Source organism: Dipodomys ordii, unplaced genomic scaffold (genome assembly GCF_000151885.1).
Source record: "Dipodomys ordii isolate 6190 unplaced genomic scaffold, Dord_2.0 Scaffold180, whole genome shotgun sequence".
NCBI classification, from domain to species: Eukaryota; Metazoa; Chordata; class Mammalia; order Rodentia; family Heteromyidae; genus Dipodomys; species Dipodomys ordii.
In genome coordinates this window covers 1,500,931-1,522,451 of record NW_012267396.1, presented here as the reverse complement: position 1 = coordinate 1,522,451, position 21,521 = coordinate 1,500,931, and the positions used below count along the sequence as shown (strand labels likewise).

Genomic DNA, 21,521 nt, shown 5'->3' with positions numbered 1-21,521 from the left:
CGCCCCGCACCGCGGGCCACCCGCACCGCCCCGCGACCCCACTCGGGCTCCGTCCCCGTCCTCCACTCACCTGGTAGCCCGCGGCCTGAGCGCCGGGCGCCGCCAGCAACAACACGAAGAGGAAGCAGAGCGGCGGGCGCCGGGCGCTCCGGCAGCCGCCAGCGGCCATCCTGAAAGCCGCCGGGGAGCCCACTGTGCCGCCGCCTCCGCCTCCGAGGGGCTCCGGGGTCCAGGCCAACGCTCCGCCCCCGAGCCCGTCTCGGCCAATCGGCGGCGGGGCGGGGCCACGGGTGGGCGTGGCGCGGCCGTCGCCTGCCTACAGCCCGCCTCCTTAGCCAGTAGTTGAGGAAAGCGCGGCTGGACCTGGGGCTGTGGAGGACCCCGGTCTCCGCGGGAGCCTAGTCAGCTTTCCCAAGGGCGTCCCGCCCGGCCAGCGTCTGGGATGGGTCCTGGAGCCGCCCAGCGTGGCTGGAAGCCGGGGCTGAGAAGGGTCCTGTTCTGTCTCCTGGGGACTGGGACGTTGGGTAACGGTTGCCCGAGGCCACAGCCCTCCAGCCTGGAGAGGAAGCACACCAGGATCTTACAGAGAGGTGGGGCCGGAGTAGCCAGGCAGGATCCCGAGTCGCGCACGCCTTCCCTCCAGGGAGCAGAGATTGGACGTGAGCTGCGGGGCTGGGTGAGATCCGCAGTGGAGCACCTGGACCGCGGCCAGGGGCTGTGCGACTTAATGGTGAGCGCCCCCGAATTCCCCCCCCCGGGCCTGAGGCGCGAGGCCCCGTGACCCCCCTCCCGGCCTGGTGTCCCCCAACGGACGGCCAGGGGAACCTCTCACCTTCGACCTTCTCTACTCCTTGGACCCCCTGTGCTGTTTCACTGTTGGCTTTTGTGCCGGCACTGGGGCGCGAACTCAAGGCCTGGGCGCTGTCCCTGAGGTTTCTCACTCAAGGCTAGTGATCTGCCACTTGAGCCACAGCTCCGCTTCGACCATTTTGGTGGTGAATTGGAAACAGGAGTCTCACAGACTTTCCTGCCAGTGCTGGTCTCCATCCGTGATCCTCAAGTGTCAGCCTCCTGAGGGAGCTAGGACTACGATTACAGGCATGAGCCACCGGCGCCTCTGGGACCTGTTTTTAGCCCTGTCTTCCAACGCCTACTTCCTATTGAGTAGCAATGTCTCTGAGGGTGAACACGGTGCAGTTTAATGAAGAGGCCACAGTCCTCCTCACAGTCCGGGTGAGTGTGAAGCCTGGTAGGAGGAAGTAGGGGGCTGTCCAGCACCCCAACCTGACCGCCTTCATGCTGGCCTCCCAGGCTCTATTGATTCCAGTATCGGCCACTGGGACTGCCGGTCTAGGAGGTCCAAGCCCGTGCAGAAGCTGGACGAAGCGAGGGACGGCGTATCCAGTGTAAAGGTGTCAGACCATGAGGTCCTGGCAGGGTGAGTGGGTGCAGGGCCTCTGTCCACCCCTGGCGACCACTGGAAACCAAATCGCTTCTCGGTGCTTAGACCCTCATTTGCTTTCCTGAGCTGATGGGATACTGAAGGCACTGGATTTGGATCGGGGGGAGTGGGGGGATTCAGAAGGGCCTGTAGAGCCAGCTCTAGACCCAGAGCTGAGGAATAGTGGGATAACTGCAGGTAGCAGGATGTAGTCATTCATGCGCGGTACACAGAAAGTTAAGTGTGGAGAACACAGGGGAAGGGAGTGCGCAATTTGGATATAATGACAAGGGAGAGGAAGAAATAAAGTAAAATAAGGACTTGGAGAATCCTCTTTTTAACATATATTTTTATTCTATAAGTGACGTACAAAAGGCTTACATTTGCGTAAGTGATGGAATGAGTACTCTTTTTTTTGAAGTGTCACCATTTCCTGCATTTTCTCCCACCCCTTCCCCACAAGTTGTAAAATTGATTTTTAAATGTCTGGTATCACTACTGCCTTTGTTCACCCTCATTCCCACCATTTCTGTGGTCCCATTTTGCTCCCCAAAATAAACTTTCATACAAGATAAAAGGTACAGAATTTTTTTAAAGCAACAAAGGAGAGGAGAAAAAAACTATCTGAAAACCTCTTGTTTCCATTTTTTGGAGTTAATAAATGGTATTTTATATGATCATATGCACATAGCTTTTGAACCTTTGTGATCCTCCCCTAAGAATTTCCTCCTTTGGTCTCACTCTGAATAGCTAGTCTTGTATATCATGTCCAAGTGTACTTTTTTCTCTTTTACCATCCAGTGTGTTTACTTGTAGATTTGTAGGCATATTCTAGTTACAACAAATGAAGAAAACCATGCAACTGTGTTTCTTTAGGTCTCACTTATTTCACTTAATATAATTTTTTCCAAGTCTTTCCATTTCCTTAAAAATAGTACAGTATAGGACTGGGAAGGTGGCTCAGTGGTTAGAATGCTTGTCTCGCATGCATGAGACCCTGGGTTCAATTGCTCAGCACCATATAAGCAGAAAAAGCCAGAAGTGGTGCTGTGGTTCAAGTGGTAGAACACTAGCCATGAGCTGAAGAGCTGTGGGACAGCGCCCAGGCCCAGAGTTCAGGCCCCACAACCGACCAGAAAATTAAATAAAATACATACATAATCTTAAAAAACAATGGTACAATATCATTCTTTCTGATTGAAGCATAGAATTCCATTGTGTATATATACCACATGTTAGGTTTTTAAAAAGAGGTAGCCGAGTAAGAACAGCACCAGGCACGCACGTGGTACTCAGGTAAGGGGTAGGTTTATTTAGTAGACCTGCTGAGACCAGGTTGGCACTCCACGTGGCTGGGGAAGGCCTGGGAATGAGAGAGAGCTGGGAAGAGAGGAAAGAGAGAGAAAAGAGCCAGAAAAGAGCAGAGAGAGGGGTAAGAACAGTAGCACTCACGTGGTATTCAGGTAAGGGGTAGACCTGCTGGGACCAGGCAAGGTTTGCACTCCACAGGCCTGGGAATGAGAGAGAGCAAGAAAAGAACAGAGAGAGATCTAGAATAGAACAGAGAGAGCAAGAAAAGAGCAGCAAGAGCAAGAGCAAGAGAGCGTCTGGGCCTGGGCTAGGCCTTATGTAGGGTATGGGCGGGGAAAGGTGTGGCCACATCAAATTCGGATGTGACCTCAGCGGATGCAGATGTGACCAACGCAGGTACTGGGTGGAGACTTTGCTGCGAGGAGGGTGGAGTCTGCTGGCCATCCAGGAGCGGACCTTACACCACATTTCTTTCATTTTTCAATTTTTATTGTAAAGGTGATGTACAGAAGGGTTATGCAGGGAGCCGGGGCGAACGCCATTACAAGGCGCCGCCCACTTCCTTGCAGCTTTGAGGTAAACAACTCCATATTAGGCAGTGTTTGGCGGGACTGTGGGTCCTGGGCTTTGCGCATGCACGAGCCACTTGGAGTCCCCAGCCAATCCCGTGGCACCTGGTGACGGCGAAAGACAGACAACCAATGATAGAACGACCCGTGTCCCTAATCCCTATATAAGCGGCCATGTTTTGTGTGCGCGCTCTCTCGCACTCAAGCTCTCCTACAAACAAGAAGGCTCTCCAATAAAGCGTGATCTGAGAAGACTCCTGGTGTGGTGGTCGTTCTTCCTCGCTGGCCGAGAAGGCGTTCGCCGCAGGGTTACAGTTATGTAAGTACATTTCTTTTTGAACAGTGTCACACCCTCCCTCATTTTCCACCAGTTTTTTTTTCCTTCAGCAACCCTCTCTCCCAAGTTGTATAGTTCAATTCCAACCCAGTGTCTAGTATCACTGCCAAACATGCTTTATCCATTCATCTGTTGAGGGGCATCTAGTTTGACTCCATATCTTGGCTAGGGCAAACAATGCTGCAATGAACATGGTTGTGCTGGTAGCTTTAGTGTGGCCTTGTTTTTTCTCTAAAGTATAAATGTACAAGAGTCAAATTGCTGGATCCCAAGGAAGCTCAATGTTTAGTTTTATGAGGAACCTCCATACTGCTTTCCAGAGTGGTTGAACAATTTTACATTCCCACCAACAGTGTAGTAGTATTCCCTTTTGGCCATATCCCTGCTTGTATATGCTAGTTAGCTTTCTTGATAATGACCATTCTAACTGCAGTGAGGTAAAAATCTCAATATTGCTTTACTTACATTCATTTTATAGCAGGATTATGTCAAACATTTCCTTGTGTGTCTATTGGCTGTTCTTCTTCTGAGAAGTCTATCTTTAACCCATTAATTGGGTTGTTTCTTTGAGGATTTTGGAAGGGGGTTTGTTTGTTTAGGGCTTGAACTCTGGGCCTCACTGCTGTCCCTCAGCTCTTCAGCTCAAGGCAAGTGCTCTACCACTTGAGCCACAGAGCCACTTCTGGATTTCTGGTGGTTTATTGGAGATAGGAGTCACAGATTTTCCTGCCCAGGCTGGCTTTGAACCGTGATACTCAAGAGCTCAGCCTCCTGAGTAGCTAGCATTACAGGTGTGAGCCACCATTGCCTGGCTTGGAGGGGTTAATTTTTTGAGCTCTGGGTACATTTTAGATATGAGGCCGTTGTCTGATTAATAGGTAGTTAAAATCTTCCTCCATTCTATAAGCTATTTATCTTGCTAGCTAGAACCTTTGCCATGATAAGCTCTTCAGTTTGATGTAATCCTATTTATCTAGACTTTCTTTGATTTGTTGTGATTCTGGATCTTAGGAAGTTCCAAGCATTGCCTAGGACTGCTAGTGTTTCCCCTTCCCCATCTTGTAACATTTGCAGGGTATGCATCCTTACACTGAGATCTCTGATCCATTTGGAATTGATTCTGGTCCAGGGTGATATACAAGGACCTAACTTCAGTTTTCTCCATTTGTATAAACAATTATGTCAGCACCATTTATTGAAGAGGCTTTCTTCCATCCTGTGTTCTCTGCTCTCATCAATTATGAGGTGGCTATAGCTCTGTGGCTTCATTTTTGGGTCTTCTATTCAGTTCCAATGGTCCTCAGGCCTATTCTGTGACAATCCCAAGCTGTTTTTATTGCTATGTCTTCATAATAGAGTTTGAAGTTTGGTATTGTTATTCCTCCAACACTGTTCTTCCTTCAAAGGGTTGTTTTGCTATCTGTGGTCTTTTATTATTCCACATTTGTTGTTGGATTGCTTTCTCTATATAGGAAGAGTTGGGATTTTGATGGGCATTGGTCAATATTGCCATTTTCATAATGTTAAGCCTTCCAATCCAGAAACATGGAAAGTTTTTCCATTTCCTTAAATCTGCTTTAATTTCTTTTTATCAAATTCTTCAAGTTTTCATGCTAGAGGTCCTTCACATCGTTGGCTAATTACCAGGAGTTGCTGTTCTGATTTAAGTCTTGCACTTTACTGGCCTACAGAAAGGCTACCAATCTTTTGTGAGTTGGTTTTATACCCTGCTACTTTGCCAAAGTTTTGAATCAACACAAGCAACTTGGGGAAAGAATCTATAGGGTTCTTTAAATATAGGATCATATCATCTGCCAAAAGGGAAAGAAGGCGAGGGAGAGACACACACAGAAGCATTACCTGGCGCTGTGGAAGCTGGGAACCGGTGCGTATTCGTAGGGGAAAGCTCACCCTGAGCCGGGCGGAGTTCGAGATGCACATCCACAAACGCGCCAAGTTGAAGGCTAGAGCTGGAGATGGCGTCCCGAACGCTCCCGGTTCACGGGGAGGAAGGCAGGACCGTCGCCGGCGCACTTAGTTTACGTCATAGAAATGGTGCAACGGACGCGCTGGCGCAGCGTCGTACACGTGGCGGCCGCTGTGACACGCTTGGCTGGCGGCGTAGAGATGGCGTCGGCGGCGGGCGAGGGCTCTCCTCTGCGGGCCTGGGGCCGCGCGCGGGCGCCTCGCTGCGCAGCGTGGCAGTTTGGCCGCTGCTGGGCCCGACATGCTGGGATCTGGGCCGCGGCACAGCGCCAGCGGTCAGTCCCGGCCCGAGGGCTCCTGCGGGAAGCTAGTGCCGCCCCGGCCCCGCGAAGGCGGCGGCCCGGCCCACTCGCCCTGGCGGGGGAGGTGAGGCCCCCAGCCCGCCTGGCGCCGCCACCCCGCTCTGGGATGGCCGGGGCTTGCGTGGCTAGCACGAAGGCCATCCTGTGTCCTCAACTTCTCCCTCCTGACACACTTCACATCGTATTTGCCCATTTTTTTCCATCCTACTATTAGTGAAGAAAAAGGATTTTTTCTCTTTACATTTGCTAGAGGCAACCATTCTACCATTTGACCTATACCTCCGTCCGTTTTTGCTTTTTTGGAGGGGAGGGTGTGGGTGGGGGAAAGGGGTTAAAGAGGTTGAGGGCTTTTTCTTGTTTGTTTGGTTTTTTTGGTGACGGTTCTGCAGCTTTAACTCAGGGCCTAGGTGCTATTTCTGAGCTTTTTGGCTCAAGGCTATCGCTCTACCATTTGAGCTATCTTTCCACTTCCATTTTTGATAGTTAATTAGAAAGAAGCATCTCACATGCTTTCTTGCCCAGTCTGGCTTCAAACTATGATCCTCAGATCTCAGTCCCCTGAGTAGCTAGGATGACAGGTGTGAGCCCCTGGTGCCCAGCTGTTTGATTCTAGTACTAGGGCTTGAACTCAGGATCTTGTGCTCAAGTCGTGTGCCCTACCTCTTGAGCCACAGCTCTACTTCTGGCTTTCTGGTGGTTAATTGGAGATAGGAGGCTCATGGACTTTCCTGCCTGGACTGGCTTTGAACTAAGATCTTCAGAGCTCAGCCTCCTGGGTAGCTAGGATTACAACCATGAGCCACCAACCTGGCAACTAGGGATTGTTCAGGTTAGTTTATTATTTGTGTGTGTGTGTGTACAGCTGCCTGCCTGCAGGCCTCAAGGCCTGGGTGCTGCCCTTTTAGCTCCACTGCTGCCTTTGTTTTGGTGGTTAATTGGAGATGAATGTGGCCCTCAGATCTCAGCCTCCTAAATAGGGAGGATTACAGGGGTAAACCACCAGGTCCTGCCTTGTTTTTGTTTCTTCCAGTACTAGAGCCTGGGCACTGCCCTTTAGCTTTTCTGAGATGAAGTCTTGAGGACTTTCTTGCACTTTTTTTTTGTCGGTCATGGGGCTTTAACTTTGGGCCTGGGCACTATCCCTCACCTCTTCACCTCTAGGCAAGCGCTCTACCACTTAAGCCACAGCACCACCTCCAGTTTTCTGGTGGTTTATTGGAGATGAGTCTCATGGACTTTCCTGCCTGGGCTGGCTTGGAACGGTGATCCTCAGATCTCAGCCTCCTGAGTAGTTAGGATTACAGGTGTGAGCCACCAGTGCCTGTACTATCTCTATTCTTGATACTGAAAGGATTCAGACAAAACACAAAATGTAGTGAAAGTGATAAGGTCTCCTAGGACAGGAATGTGAAACTAGAATTTTAGACCCCGATTGCCCAAGTTGGGTCCAGCCAGTGTCCCTCAGTAGATAGACTTGAACTAAGGGAACAGAGATATGCAAGTTAAAGTTCTAGTTACAGATGTGATCTGGTCATTATGTGATCTATAATGAGTGCAGCCTGTTATAGACAGCTGTCCTAATGGAGGGGGGTCTGTCCCACAAGGTTCTGCTGTACCTTAGGGGTAGTTTATGACCCTTGTCAGAAAGATGGTATCAGTCCTTTCCAGGAACCTGAGGTGACTGTAAAGTGACTAGACAATGACTTAGAACATAGTTGCCTTGAGCACAGAAGTTCAACAACAGTGCCCAGGCCCAGAGTTCAAGCCCCAGGACCAGCATCAAGCAAAAAATAATAAAGACTGAAGGCCTTGAAGATTTTTCCATTGTAGGTCTTCATCACATATTCCCATTGATGATGGCTAGCTGCCCTGTCAATCTGCTGGGGGTTTTTTGTTTTGTGTTTTGTGGGTCCTGGGACTTGAACTCTGGGCCTGAGCGCTGTCCTTCAGCTCTTCAGCTCAAAGCGAGCCCTCTACCACTTGAGCTACAGTGCCATTTCCAGTCTTCTGGTGGTTTATTGGAGATGAGAGTTTCATGGCCTTCTCTGCCTAGGATGGCTTTGAACAGCAATCCTCAGATCTCAGCCTCCTGAGTAGCTAGGATTACAGGTGTGAGCCACTGGCGCTCGGCCAGTCTGCTGGTTTATGTCTCTCAATTCCTTTAGATGTTTTAGAAGTACTGAAAATATGAGAGGGTGTTTATTCAGCTGTGTCCAGGGATGAATGAAGTCCAACTTTAGTAGATGCTGGGAATTGAAACTATGGCGTTAACACATTCTGGTCTTGCTCTCTTACCATTGTGCTATGTCCCAATCTCATCATCTGCTCTTTGAGTTGTTTAATAAGATGTAATGTTGATATGAAGGAGGCCTTTCTGTTGCTCCTAAAGCAAACCTTATATGCACATCTAATCCTCTAATGACATTCTTATTGTTCCCAGTTCTCTATTATTATATTACAGCTTTATGTGTTAGGTAATAGTAGCTATTCTTGTTGATTCTTAATGCAGGAATCTTAGAATTTTTTTTTTTTTTTTGTCAGTCCTGAGGCCTGAACTCTGGGCCTGAGCACTGTCCCTCAGCTCTTCAGCTCAAGCCTAGCACTCTACCTCTTGAGACACAGCGCCACTTCTGGCCTTTTCTGCTTATGTGGTGCTGAGGAATGGAACCCAGGGCCTCATGCATGCAAGGCAAGCACTCTACCACGGAGCCACCTTCTCAGCCCTGAATCCTAGAATTCTGTCTTTTGCTTCTTCCATTAGAAAATTGCATGCTGCCATGGACTGGGATGTAGTTCAATAGCAGGGCGTTTGCCTAGCAGATACAGGCATTCAATACCCAATACCCACACAAAAATTAGGTATGATGAAATGTTTATAGGCCGGTATTATAAATTTCTGGGAAGATGGTAATCTCTGTAGTGAGTTTTAGCTACATATATGTATAAAACATAGCCACAAATGAAACACTGTATGTAACATTTACACTCAGGTTAGGCAAGGCTTTATACTGTTGGTTAAACTGGACTTCTAAGACCTAGAATGTGGCTCACCCCTAGAAAGTATCATACTACTCATTGTCTCTCCCTGAATGTGCTGCTTGTTCCACTCCCTGGCTTCAATTCCACGGGTGGGTATTGCTTTATACTCCTGTTATCAGGATACACATGTACATTAATTACTGTAATTCTATGCAACAGGTGCCATCTCCAATTTCCACAAATGAATAATTCATTACTCTTCAATTTATGTTCCATAGCTCCATGGCTTCCCCACTACACTTACCTATTATAAATGCTTCTCATTTTTGTTGCTCTTAACCTCTTAAAGTAGCCTTACCTGCTACTTTCCACTTAGTATTATATAGTTAAGATTCATCTTGGGGGGGGGGGGGGAGGCAGTCCTGGGACTTGAACTCAAGGCCTGGGCACCGTCCCTGAGCTTTTTTGCTCGTCTAACACTCTACCACCTTGAGCCACAACTCAAAAAAGTTTTCCAGTTTGGGGTAGTTAGTTGGAGATGAGTCTCACAGACTTTCATATCTGAGCTGGCTTTGAACCACAATCCTCAGATCTCAGCCTTTTGAGTAGCTAGGATTACAGGCATGGCACCCAGCCGATTTGTCCAATTTCTACTAGCATATATTAGCTGTACAAGAGATGTTGTTGTGACCCTTTCCACTAATGAATGCAAGGTAGTCAAGCTAATTCCTTTTCCCCATCACAGTTCCTAATACCACTTCAAGAGAAGTGTAGATACGTGCCAGCATTAGAGATGGAATTCAAGGTCTTGCACTCTTGCACAGCTTTTCTGCACACGTCTGGCACTCTACCACTGAAAGCACACCTTCAGTTCAGCATCTTTTATGGTAAATTGGGAGACAGATCCAGGCTGGCTTCAACAGTCTTCCAGATTTTAGCCACCTGAGTAGCTAGGAATAGAGACATAAGCCACCAGCACTCAGCTTCAGTATATGTCTTTTAACAAAAATACTTTAACAGTGTCCAATATGCAGGAAGTTGATGAAAATCATTAGCATATTTGTCATTTCAGCTACAAATCTGAACAATAGCAAAGGGAAATGAAGCGGAACCCTTTGCCTAGATTGCCCTTACCATGGTACTGGGTAGTAAGCTTAGGACCTCAGACTTGCTGTCACTCTACCACCTGCCAGCCCTAGGGTACTGCCCCTGAGCTACTTTCTGCTCAAGGCTAACGCTCTACCACCTGAGCCACAGGCCACTTCCGGCTTTGTCTATGTTATGTGGTTCTGAGGACTTGAATCCAGGGTTTCATGAGTACTAGGCAAGCACTCTACCACTAAGCCACATTCCCAGCCCTCCTAGAGCTTTTCATTATACTATTTTTCAGATAGGGTTTCTTTCTTTCGTTTTTCCCAGTCCAGTCTGTACCACAGCACTTCTATTTACACCTCCTGCATACATAGCTGATATATTTATTGGTTTGAATCCGTGTTTGTATGTGTGTGTGTGGTCTCATTTTTTTCCTGAGGTCAAACTTCACTTTTCAGGTAGTAGCGATTACTGGCATGAGCCACCATATCCAGCTTAAAGTGATTCATTTCCATAAGAAGCAGAAATGCGGGATGCCGGTGGCTCACACCTGTCATTCTAGTGACTCAGGAGGCTGAGAGCTGAGGATCACGGTTCAAAGCCAGCCCAGGCAGGAAAGTCCATGAGACTCTTATCTCCAATAAACCACCAGAAAACTGGAAGTGGCACTGTGGCTCAAGTGGTAGAGTGCTCGCCTTGAGCTGAAAAGCACAGGGACAGCACCCAGGCCCAGAGTTCAAGCCCCACGATCAAAAAAAGAAAAAAGAAGGAAAGGAATATCTAGTCCTTGCCATAGAAGGCAATTGGAAAATCCCAACAATTAGCCATTTGTCAGTAGCCTATTAATTACAATTGAACGATGTAAAAAGTAAATCAAACATACTGTAAGGACCCTATCATCCATTCAGACACCGCAGCCCAAAGGAAAAGGGAAAATTTGTATTTTGTCACGTTAGGAAAAAAACTTGGTTAAGCTCACATTACAAGTGCCTAAAGAATACCCCACAAAATATTTCACTCAATACTTCGGCCTAAAGTAGAAATCGTGAACCATTGATAAACACAACATTAGCATGCCTTTCAAAGCATCTCTTACCTGCGGTGGGGGTTGAGTACTAAAAAAAAGTCCTTTTTCATAAAGTTTTCCGTGTTACTTACAAAGCTTCTCCAGTAAATTTTCACATGACATACAAGGTATTTGTCAAACCGAAAGCCTGTGGCTCATACCTGTAATCCTACTCAGGAAGCTGAGATCTGAGTATAGTGGTTCAAAGCCAGTCCAGGCAGGAAATCTGTGAGACTCATCTCCAATTAAACACACACACACCCACACACACACACACAGCTAGAAGTGGAACTTTGACTAACTTTAAACAAAAAAGTTCAGGAATAGTGCCCAGGCCCTAAGTTCAAGCCCCAACACTGACACCAGAAAAAGAATTTGTGTAATGTTAAAAAAAAAAAAAGTGGGCTGGGAAGGTGGCTCAGTGGTAGAGTGCTTGCCTTGCATGCATGAGGCCCTGGGTTCGATTCCTCAGCACTACATAAGCAAAAAGAAAAAAGCCAGAAGTGGCACTGTGGCTCAAGTGGTAAAGCACTAACCTTGAGCTGAAGAGCTGAGGGACATGCCCAGTCCCAGAGTTCAGGCCCCATGACCGGACCCCCCCCCAAAAAAAAAGTATTTTGGGCTGGGAAGGTGGCTCAGTGGTAGAGTGCTTGCCTTGCATGCACAAGGCCCTGGGTTCATTCCTCATGTGGTAGAGTGCTAGCCTTGAGCTAAAGAGCTGAGGGACAACATGCAGGTCCAGAATTCAAACCCCACAACCACCACCACCAAAAACAAAATTTATTTTCAAAATCAATGGGGGGGGTTAATTGGTAGCGTACCAGCCAAGCAAGCCAATCAGGTGCAAGGCCCTGAGTTCAAACCCCAATACTGGCATAAAAAAAGAACTAAAGGCATTGAAAACTACTGTGTATTCTTACATGTCTTTGTCAGGATGCCTGGCCTTGAGCTATGATTAATATTCATGGAATGTCAACACTTTTTCATGGTTTCCATTTGTACTGAAATGATATAAACTTTGAATTTTCACATTTGGACTTTCTTCATTATGTACTTGTTTCTGTGCTGGAAATATTACAACATAAAATGTCCCAGCTCCTTCCACAAGCTCTCAAGGATGAGCTCATTCATGAAAAGGAACTTGGGACTTGAAGAGTTCTTCAAATTCCTTATATTCATAGGAATTCTGCTACATGAAATGACTTACAATTGAAGGCTTCACTGTACTATTTCCATTCTTACTATTTTTATGTTTCTTTGGTTAGTCCATCCATGCACTAGCAATCGCCTAGATTTTGTTTTTTGTCGGTTGTGGGGCTTGAACTCTGGGCCTGAGCGCTGTCCCTCAGCTCTTCAGCTCAAGGCAAGCGCTCTACCACTTGAGCCACAGTGCCACTTCCTAGCCTAGATTTTTAGAAAAGGACCTCCCACTTATATTTAAACTTCACTGGGCTTATTGTCATAGTTTTACATGTTCTAGAATCCCTAAAAAGACCAAGAATTCAGGCTGGGAAGGTGGCTTAGTGGTAGAGTGCTTGCCTAGCATATATGACGCCCTGGGTTTGATTCCTCAGTACCACATACACAGAGAAAGCCCAAGTGGTGCTGGGGCTCAAGTGGTTGAGTGCTAGCCTTGAGCAAAAGCAACTCAGCGACAGTGCCCAGGCCCTGAGTTCAAACCCCAGGACTGGCCAAAAAAAAAAAAAATTAAGTATTCCCATACTCATTTTCAGTGTCTCTCCAATGAGTTCGTTCATGTTTTTGAAGATGACTAGAACAAATAAAGGCTTTCCCACATCGCTTACAACCATAAGGCCTCTCTCCAGTATGAGTCCTTGCATGTACTTGAAAAGAACTCAAATATATGAACGCTTTCCCACACTGCTGACATTCATAGGGTTTCTCTCCAGTGTGAGTTCTTTCATGCACTCGAAAAGAACTAGAGTGTGCAAAGACTTTGCCACACTCAGTACACTTATAAGGTTTCTCTCCGGTGTGAGTCCTTTCATGTACTCGAACAGAACTAGAATGTGTGAAGGCTTTCCCACACTGCGAACACACATAAGGTCTCTCCCCAGTATGAGTCATTTCATGCACTTTCAAAGTACTATAGTTTCTGAGGGCCTTCCCACAGTCCTGACATTCATAGGGCTTCTTTCTTGAATGAGTCCTTTTGTGGTGTAGACAACACATAGACTTCCTGGTTTCCTCACAAAATTCACATTGATGGGTTACACCTGTGTTGAGTTCCACCACCTGCCCTCTGACCCTTCTGGGAGCAAGAATACCTTCAGTGCATTTCTTGCATTCACAAGTTTTCTCTCTGGTGTGAGTCCTTCTCTGGATTCTGATAGAGCTGTAAAGTGTAAAAGCTTTCCCAGGTGCCTTCCATTCAGAGTGATTTTGTCTAGTGAAAGGCCTGTTCCGTTCTCGAAAAGAACTTGAACAAGCACAGGGTTTCCCACACTGCTTACATTCATAGGGTTTCTTGTCGGTGGGAATCCTTTCGTGGACTTGTAAATAACCAGCACCTGAATGGGCTTTCCCACACTGCTTACATTCATAGGGCTTCTGTCCAGCGTGACACCTTTCATACCTGTAAACTAAGCTAGGAAATAAAAAGTGACATTTGTAAGGTCTATCTCCATGGTGCACACCCCTGGGTCTTCTAAACTTCCTGAGAGAAAAGGTTTTTCCGCATTCTGTACAATCATAGGGTTTCTCCTCATGAAACCGAAAAGAACTCAAATGGCTGCAAGCCTCCACACTTTTTTTATGTTTGCAGGATGTATCTACAGTGGGAGCCATTTCTTTGGCCGGAAACGCAGCAGAATGTGTGAGTTCATTCCCATCACCCTCAAGTCCACCTGGACTCCCTCTGGTTTCAGCACTTTTGTGCACTGCCAGTGAACTGGTACAGTGAAAGGCTTTGCGCCACAGGAGACCTCCACAACCTTTGTCCCTAGTGAGCATCACTGTGTGCCATCTCTGGGTTTTAAGAGGAATGGAGGATTTCCTACATTCTTTACATTCACAGAGCTTCTCTCCACAGTGAGTTTTTGCACTTCTTTGAAAGGCATGGCGATTATGGAAAACTTTCCCACACTGCTCACAGTTCCATGGTTTCTCTTCACATTCCAGCATCTCACGCTGCTGGTGTCCAGTGTCAGGAACAGAACACCTATTAGAGATGAGTGACACATGAACATTCCAAGCACACTTTCTTTTTTTTTTGGGGGGGGGGGACCGGTCATGAGGCCTGAACTCTGGGCCTGGGCGCTGTCCCTCAGCTTTTCAGCTCAAGGCTAGCACTCTACCATTAGAGCCACAGCACCACTTCCAGCTTTTTTCTTTTTGCTTATATGGTGTTGAGGAATCGAACCCAGGGCCTCATGCATGCAAGGCAAACGCTATACCACTGAGCCATCTTCCCAGCCCCACACTTTATTTCTAAGGTTTTACTCCAATAGGACTTTTTTGGGGTTTTTTGCTCAGAGTAAGCTTTAAATCTGGTTAGTCATTTCTTTACAGCAGCAATGTTCTCTACTTTCATAGGCTTTCCCTAGAACGTTAGTGCTTTACAAACTGAGAAACAGACCAGGCACCAGTGACTCTTGCCTGTAATCCTAGATACTTAGGAGGCTGAGATTTGAGGATTGCACTTCAAAGCCAGCCTGGGCAGGAAACTGTAAGAGCCTCTTATCCCCAATAAACTAGCAAAGAAGTGGAGCTGGGACTCAAGTCTTAAGCAAAAAAGCTTAGGAACAATGCCCAGGCGCTGAGTTCAGGCCCCAAGACTACCAGAAGAAAATATTGAGAAACATTATTTTTGGTTTATTATTGATACTATATTTACTAATATATAATCATATTATTTTTACTACTATCAAGTAAAATGTAGGTTTAATGACATAGAAATTATAATTGAAACAAAATAATTTTCACATGTGGAGTTTTGGTTTCTATTTTGTAGAGAAAACATCTATTTCATATAAATATATACTTAACATACTTTACTTTTATTTCACCAAAATGAGCTGGTGAATGATGAATGTTGATTTTGAAGCTGAGCTCGTTTTTTACTTGTTTTCAAAGTTCATCAGTATACTAACATTGTCACATGGGACACTGAGGAGCCTAGGAAGGCAGGACAGGACAACAGAAACAATAACAGGGACAATCTCACATACTTCATAAATAGTATGAATGAAAAATTAAAAAAAAAAACCAGAGGTGGGGTGCTGTGGTTCAACATTCTAGCCAGACCCTGAGTTCAAGACTGGCACATGCACACACAGATACAAAAGGCATCTTGAAACAAATGCAAACAGAAAAATTGAAACCCATGGATGCAGCACAAGCAGTTCTGACTAGAAATGTCTGATAACTGCCTACAAGGAAAAGAAAAATCCTAAAATGACTTATTACACCTCAAAGAAGTAGATGGAGAACAAACTGAACCCAAAATTATAAGAAAGCAACAATACAGATCAGAATTTCCAGCCTGGGCAGGAAAGTCTGTGAGACCTTGTTTTTTTGTTTTGTTTTGTTTTTTTTGTCAGTGGTGGGGATTGAACTCTGGGCCTGGGCGCTGTCCCTCAGCTCTTCAGCTTAAGGCTAGCACTCTACCACTTGAGCCACAGAGGCACTTCTGGTTTTCTGGTAGTTTATTGGAGATAAGAGTCTCACGCACTTTCGTGCCCGGGCTGGCTTTCAACTGAGATGCTCAGATCTCAGCCTCCTGAGTAGCTAGGATTACAGGCGTGAGCCACCAGCGCCCAGCAGTTTGTGAGACTTTTATCTCCAATAAACCACCAGAAAAGTGGAAGTGGTGCTTTACAAAAGTGTTTATAAGGGCTGGGAAGGTGGCTTAGTGATAGTGCTTGCCTAGCATGCATGAAGCCCTGGATTTGATTCCTTAGTACCACATACACAGAAAAGGCCAGAAGTGGCACTGTGGCTCAAGTGGAAGAGTGCATCCTTGAGCAAAAGAAGCTCAAGGACAGTGTTCAGGCTTGAGTTCAAGTCTCAGGACTGGCCAAACAAAAAGGAGCAAAAAGAAATTGTTCCAAAAGATTTTTATGAAGCAAACAAAACCTCCCAATGATATATAAGCCACATAAGTCATAACAAGATTTAAAACAAAAACAAAAAAATCATTATGCATCAGGTAAGTGGGAAATATTTCTGGCATGCGTGGATGGTTTTACATAAATCTGCCTGGTGAAGAAGTACATGCCTGTAGTCTAGTTAAGATAATGACAAAATAATTACATGAGACTAGGCATCTTTTCAGATCAGCCTCCACAACAAATCAAGGGCCATTTTTTTAAAGACTAAATAAAAATGGGACTTGCTGGCTCACATTTGCTATTTCAGTTACTTAAGGTGGAGATTGGCAAATCACAGTCCAAACCAGAATGAACACATTACCAAGACCTCATTTCAGCCTTCAAGTTGAATATTGTGTTACATAACTGTAATCCAAGCTATGCAGAAGACATAAATAGGAGGGTCACTGTTTTTGATATCCCAGGCAAAAACACAAGACTCTATCCCCAAAATAACAAAAGCAAAAAGGGCTGCAGAATGGCTTAAGTCATAGAATGCCTGCCTAGCAAGTGTGAGGTCCTGAGTTCAAAACCCAGTACCACCAAAAAGAAAAAAATATCAATACGTTTACATTGGAGAGAGAGCCTCAACATCAACTGCCCTGTTTCCGCTGTATTTGATGTTGGGATAATTTGGGGAGGGGAAGGGAAAAAAATTGTTTAAACTGGGATGCAGGTGGACCCATTGCAACAATGAGATGTACAAGGCGCTATGTCGAAAAACCAACTTTACAATATAGATGGGGCGTGGGGGGAGTGTAGTTGTGGAGATGGAGGGAAGGGATGGTAGGGGAAAACCAAAGGAGGAGACAACAATGCTTGATAAGAAATGTACCTTGCTCATGTAACTGTAACCCCTTCTCTGTACAGTACTCTCACAATAAAAAACTTATTAAAAAAAAGAACATCAACCGTACAGAGGAGGCAAATCATATCCACACGACTAAGGGTTACTACCCAAACTGCTAAAAATGAACTATATACAACCTGTGAGTGAGATGGGAGGGAAAAACCGGATGAGAGCAAGGGGCAGGCACTGTCCAGCTGTAACCTTTACAGCAACAGTAAAACTTTAAAACAAAATGTCAGACACAGACAGATAGTGCAGGATCTCACAGGTGCAACCACTCAAATATACTATTAAAGAACACAACAGTGAAGAGGAGCTGGGAGAAAGAAAATAGGAAAACGTACATCTGAGGACACAAACCGCCATATGAACAATTCTAGAGATTTAATGTATGTCTTAAAGAACAGCTAATAAAACAGTACTATATTTGAGATTCTTTTAAATACCATCTATTGGCTCTTGTAATGAACACAAAAAGTGAGTAAACTGTGAGATTATAGGAACATTACTTATTTCACTAAAGCAACCATTTTACTATCTATTTGGATCCTGCACCAGTTATGTTATATACTACACAAACTCATTGTTAAAATGAAACGATGTACGTGTGGCATTTTGTTCATTTTTATTTGCTTGGTTTTTACTTTTGGCTGTCCTGGGGCTTGAACTGAAGGGGCCTTACACTCTGGTCCAGCTTCTTCACTCATAGCTGATGCTCTACCAGCTGTGCTACACCTCCAATTAACCAGCATTGGAGATGAGTGACTCGAACTGTTCTGCCTGGGCTGACTTCAAACCAATATCCTCAGATTTCAGTCTCTTGAATTAATAGGAGTTTAAGTGTGAGTCACAGGCAGTTGATGACAGATATGGCTTCTTTTCTTTTTGTCAGTCACAGGGCTTGAGCTTCTGGGCCTGAGCACTGTCTCTCAGCTCAAGGCAAGCGTTCTACCACTTGAGTCACAGCGCCACTTCCAGTTTTCTGGTAGTTTATTGGAGATAAGAGTCTCATGGACTTTCATCCCAGGCTGGCTTTGAACTGTGATCCTCTGATCTTAGCCTCCTGAGTAGCTAGGATTACAGGGGTGAGCCACCAGAGCCCAACTTGATGTGGTTTCTTAATATGTTTTGCTACTGTGTAATCTCTGAAAACATGTATCACAAACTATTGCTAGTGAAAAACATTTTACAAATAAACTGGAAACTTGTTTAACATGTTGTTTCTTTATTTGTAACTTTTCTTTTCTTTTTTTTACATATTAGGTCCCAACCAGGACTCAAACTCAGTTTCACTCATTGGTTAGCACTCTAACCACTGAACCACAACTCCAATCCCATCCCAATTTGTAAATTTTTATGTCATAATACCAGTGCAGTGACAGCTGCCTGCCATCCCACCTGTTAGAGACTGAGGTAGGTTGCTAATTTGAGCCCAGAAGTGGGGAGGCCACTGATAAACACAGCCAGACCCCTGTGTCAAATAAACAAGTCAAATCCAGATTCCCTTCTAGGGGCTGGGAAGGTGGCTCAGTGGTAGAGTGCTTGCCTTGCATGCATGAGGCCCTGGGTTTGATTCCTCAGCACCACATAAAGAAAAAGCCAGAAGTGGCGCTGTGGCTCAAGTGGTAGAGCGCTAGCCTTGAGCTGAAGAGCTGAGGGACAGCACCTAGGCCGAGTTCAGGCCCCACCACCACCAAAAAAAAAAAACAAAAAGAGATTCACTTCTAGCACATTACTGGCATTATGCCTACAATTACCTTAAATACCTTCCTGAATTTTGGTTCCAATCATCAAAGTTCTCATCTTCCCACTTTTGGCCTAAAATACATAGAGAAAAGCGTAAATGATCGTGCTGTAGTTTTATGATGGTCTGGGAACAATCCTGTTTTATTCACCAAAGTATTCCTTTTCCATGTTTAATACTGGAAAATCTTGATGGGCAAGAGATACATTTTTTCAATTTAGAATTAGGTCAGCAATGAAACATTTGCCTTGCTTAGTGTGGGAGGGGCTAGAATAAATTCCCAGAGGAAAAGGAGGGAGCAGGGAAGTGAAGGGAAGACTGGGGAAGAGAGGGACGAGAAAATCCTGGGAGGCAATAAGACGGAGGATGTACTTTAGTGACAGTGACTGATCCAAACTCCCAATCTCAAAAGGAAAAGAACACATCCATTTAATTAAGTGAAAGCTTTTCATCCTTACCAAGAAAGGACAAGTTCTGCAAGGTTTCCCACATGACATCTCTATAGAGTTCCTTCTGGGAAATATCCAGCAAAGCCCACTCCTCAGGGGTAAAGTTCACAGCCACATCGTCGAAGGTGAAGGAGTCCTGAAACAATCCAGGCATGCTGACGGGAGGAAGCAGTCACCTGATACACAGGAGTGTGTAATGAACTCATGAAGAGTTCACATACATAATTCTTTGGCCTCCAAACATTTATCATGAAGAAAAGGATGTGGTAATCGGGACACATTCACCTCCTCAAGAATTACCAGCAATAAGAGCTTATGGAACTGATCTGTACGTTTTTACTCTGCTCACTATGAGCCCTACTGCTCCCTAATGGACGCATGCATCTCACCTTGTAGATACGAAAAACATGCATGCCGGACGACGAAACAAACTTTAACACCATTGACTCCTAGCATGAAAAACTTCTATTTCATTTGTTACTATCCCATAACGGCGCGCAGCACCTCATGAGGCACATGTTGGCTAGCTGCGGCGGTCACATTCCTGATATTTTTATTATCTCCAGTATTTCATTGAATATATAGACTGATCAAGAGGAAGCAATTATTCTAATCCCATCATTCAGCCTGGGATTAAAAAAAAAATGTCCACAAGCAGGGTGCCATTGGCCCTGCTACTCAGACCGCTGAGATCTGAAGATCACAGTTCAAATCCAGCCTGGGCAGGAAAGACCATGAGACACTATCTCCAATTAGCTACCAAAAAAACCCAGAAGGCTCAAGTGGTAAAATGCTAGCTTTGAGCTAAAAAAGCTAAGGGATGGCACCTCAACCCTGAGTTCAAGCCTCAGGACTGGCACACACAGAAAAAAAAAAAAGACAACAAAAATATATGATTAAGCAGAACATTACACAGGAGAGACTATATCTTATGCAAAAAGACATTATCTCTTAAGAAATGAGTAACAGGGGCTGGGAAGGTGGCTCAGTGGTAGAGCGCTTGCTTTGCATGCCTGAGGCCCTGGGTTCAATTTCTCAGCACCACATAAACAAAAAGAAAAAAGCTGGGAGTAGCACTGTGGCTCAAGTGGTAGAGCGCTAGCCTTGAGCTGAAGAGCTGAGGGGAAGCATCCAGGCCCAGAGTTCAGGCCACACAACTGGACCCCCCCCCCAAAAAAAAGAGAAGTAAGTAATAGAACAGACTCAGCTCTCACTAAGTACAAGGACAAAAATGAATTATATAATCCTTGTACATCACCTTTATAATAGCAATAATGTGTGTGTGTGTGTGTGTGTGTGTGTGTGTGTAATCCTAAATTGTGAAGACTCAGGGTCTGTGTTGGAGGAGTAGAATGATGCAGGCTCCGGCCTCAGGATTATCTGAGGACTGTGTCTGTGTATGTGGAAAGCTCTTGGCATGCCGGGCAAGAGAGGGACCGTGTTCTCTCTCCCTATCTCAAAGCACATGTCACAGACTCCTGGGAGCTGAGGAAGTAGCTCTTTTGCTTGTTTAAGCATAGACGAACAGCTAGTCAAGCATTTTCCTGAGTACGGGGAAGTGGTTTGAACTTGCTCTAAAATAGTTTAGATAAAAATATACTAAGACATTGTCTCATAGCTTAAGCAAAACTGTATGTTAAAATTCTTTGTGTGAATGTCTCCTAACTAAATCTTGGCAAAGATAATGCTTGCTTGTCTTTAAATACCCACTAGCAATAAAGCACAGCGTGCTGTGGCAATTGCTGTTTGCACTCTGTATCCCCTGTGTCCTAGTGATTTTGTGACCCTTACCCAGGAACCCCAACGCCTCAGACGTTGACACTATTCGTTGATAAAACTTCCATGAAAAAAATAAATGGAGGAGTGGAATTGAGGGTAAACGGATCAACTCCACTGCTACTTCCTGAAATTGTGAATTTGATAACTTTCTCTTAATGTGTCGAGAAGCTGGTACAGTAAAAGTATTATGAGTCTTATTTACAAGGTCAAAAAATAACTTCAAGCAGGGCACCAGTGGCTCAAGCCTGTAAGCCAAGCCACGCAGGAGGCTGAGCTCTGAGGATCTCGGTTCAAAGCCAGCCCAGACAGAAAAGTCCCTAAGAGTCTCACCTGTAATTAACCACACACGCAGGACGGGAAAGTGGAGTTGGGACCCAATTGTTAGAGCTGCTCTTAAGCAAAAAGCAGCTGGGGGCGGCGCACAGGCGCAAGTGTCCTGAAAAAACCAGGTCGCTGGGTGGAGGGGAGAGGACGGGCGATGGGAGGGGGCGGAGGGGCCGCGGGG

General features: G+C 45.6%; 2 protein-coding genes across 3 annotated transcripts in view; both read right to left on the bottom strand.

Moving 5' to 3' along the window:
- LOC105999103 (lysosomal alpha-mannosidase-like) overlaps positions 1–218 on the bottom strand; it is a 17,502-nt gene extending 17,284 nt beyond the window's left edge. Inside the window, exon 1 of the mRNA XM_013034009.1 lies at positions 71–218. Coding sequence (XP_012889463.1) covers positions 71–169 — 99 coding nt within the window. The 5' untranslated portion in view covers positions 170–218. The remainder of the gene's footprint in view (positions 1–70) is intronic.
- Positions 219–12,776: 12,558 nt separating this feature from the next.
- Positions 12,777–21,521, bottom strand: part of LOC105999101 (zinc finger protein 564-like) — a 9,790-nt gene continuing 1,045 nt past the window's right edge. Inside the window, exons 2-3 of one of the 2 annotated variants that reach the window (XM_013034006.1) lie at positions 18,802–18,862; positions 12,777–14,264 (exon numbers count right to left, since the gene is read on the bottom strand). In XM_013034006.1, the coding sequence (XP_012889460.1) occupies positions 12,791–14,227 (1,437 nt within the window). In that variant the 5' untranslated portion in view covers positions 14,228–14,264; positions 18,802–18,862 and the 3' untranslated portion in view covers positions 12,777–12,790. Of the gene's footprint in view, positions 14,265–18,797; positions 18,863–19,246; positions 19,944–21,521 lie in introns of those variants that run through there. The other variant, XM_013034007.1, reaches the window with a different exon arrangement.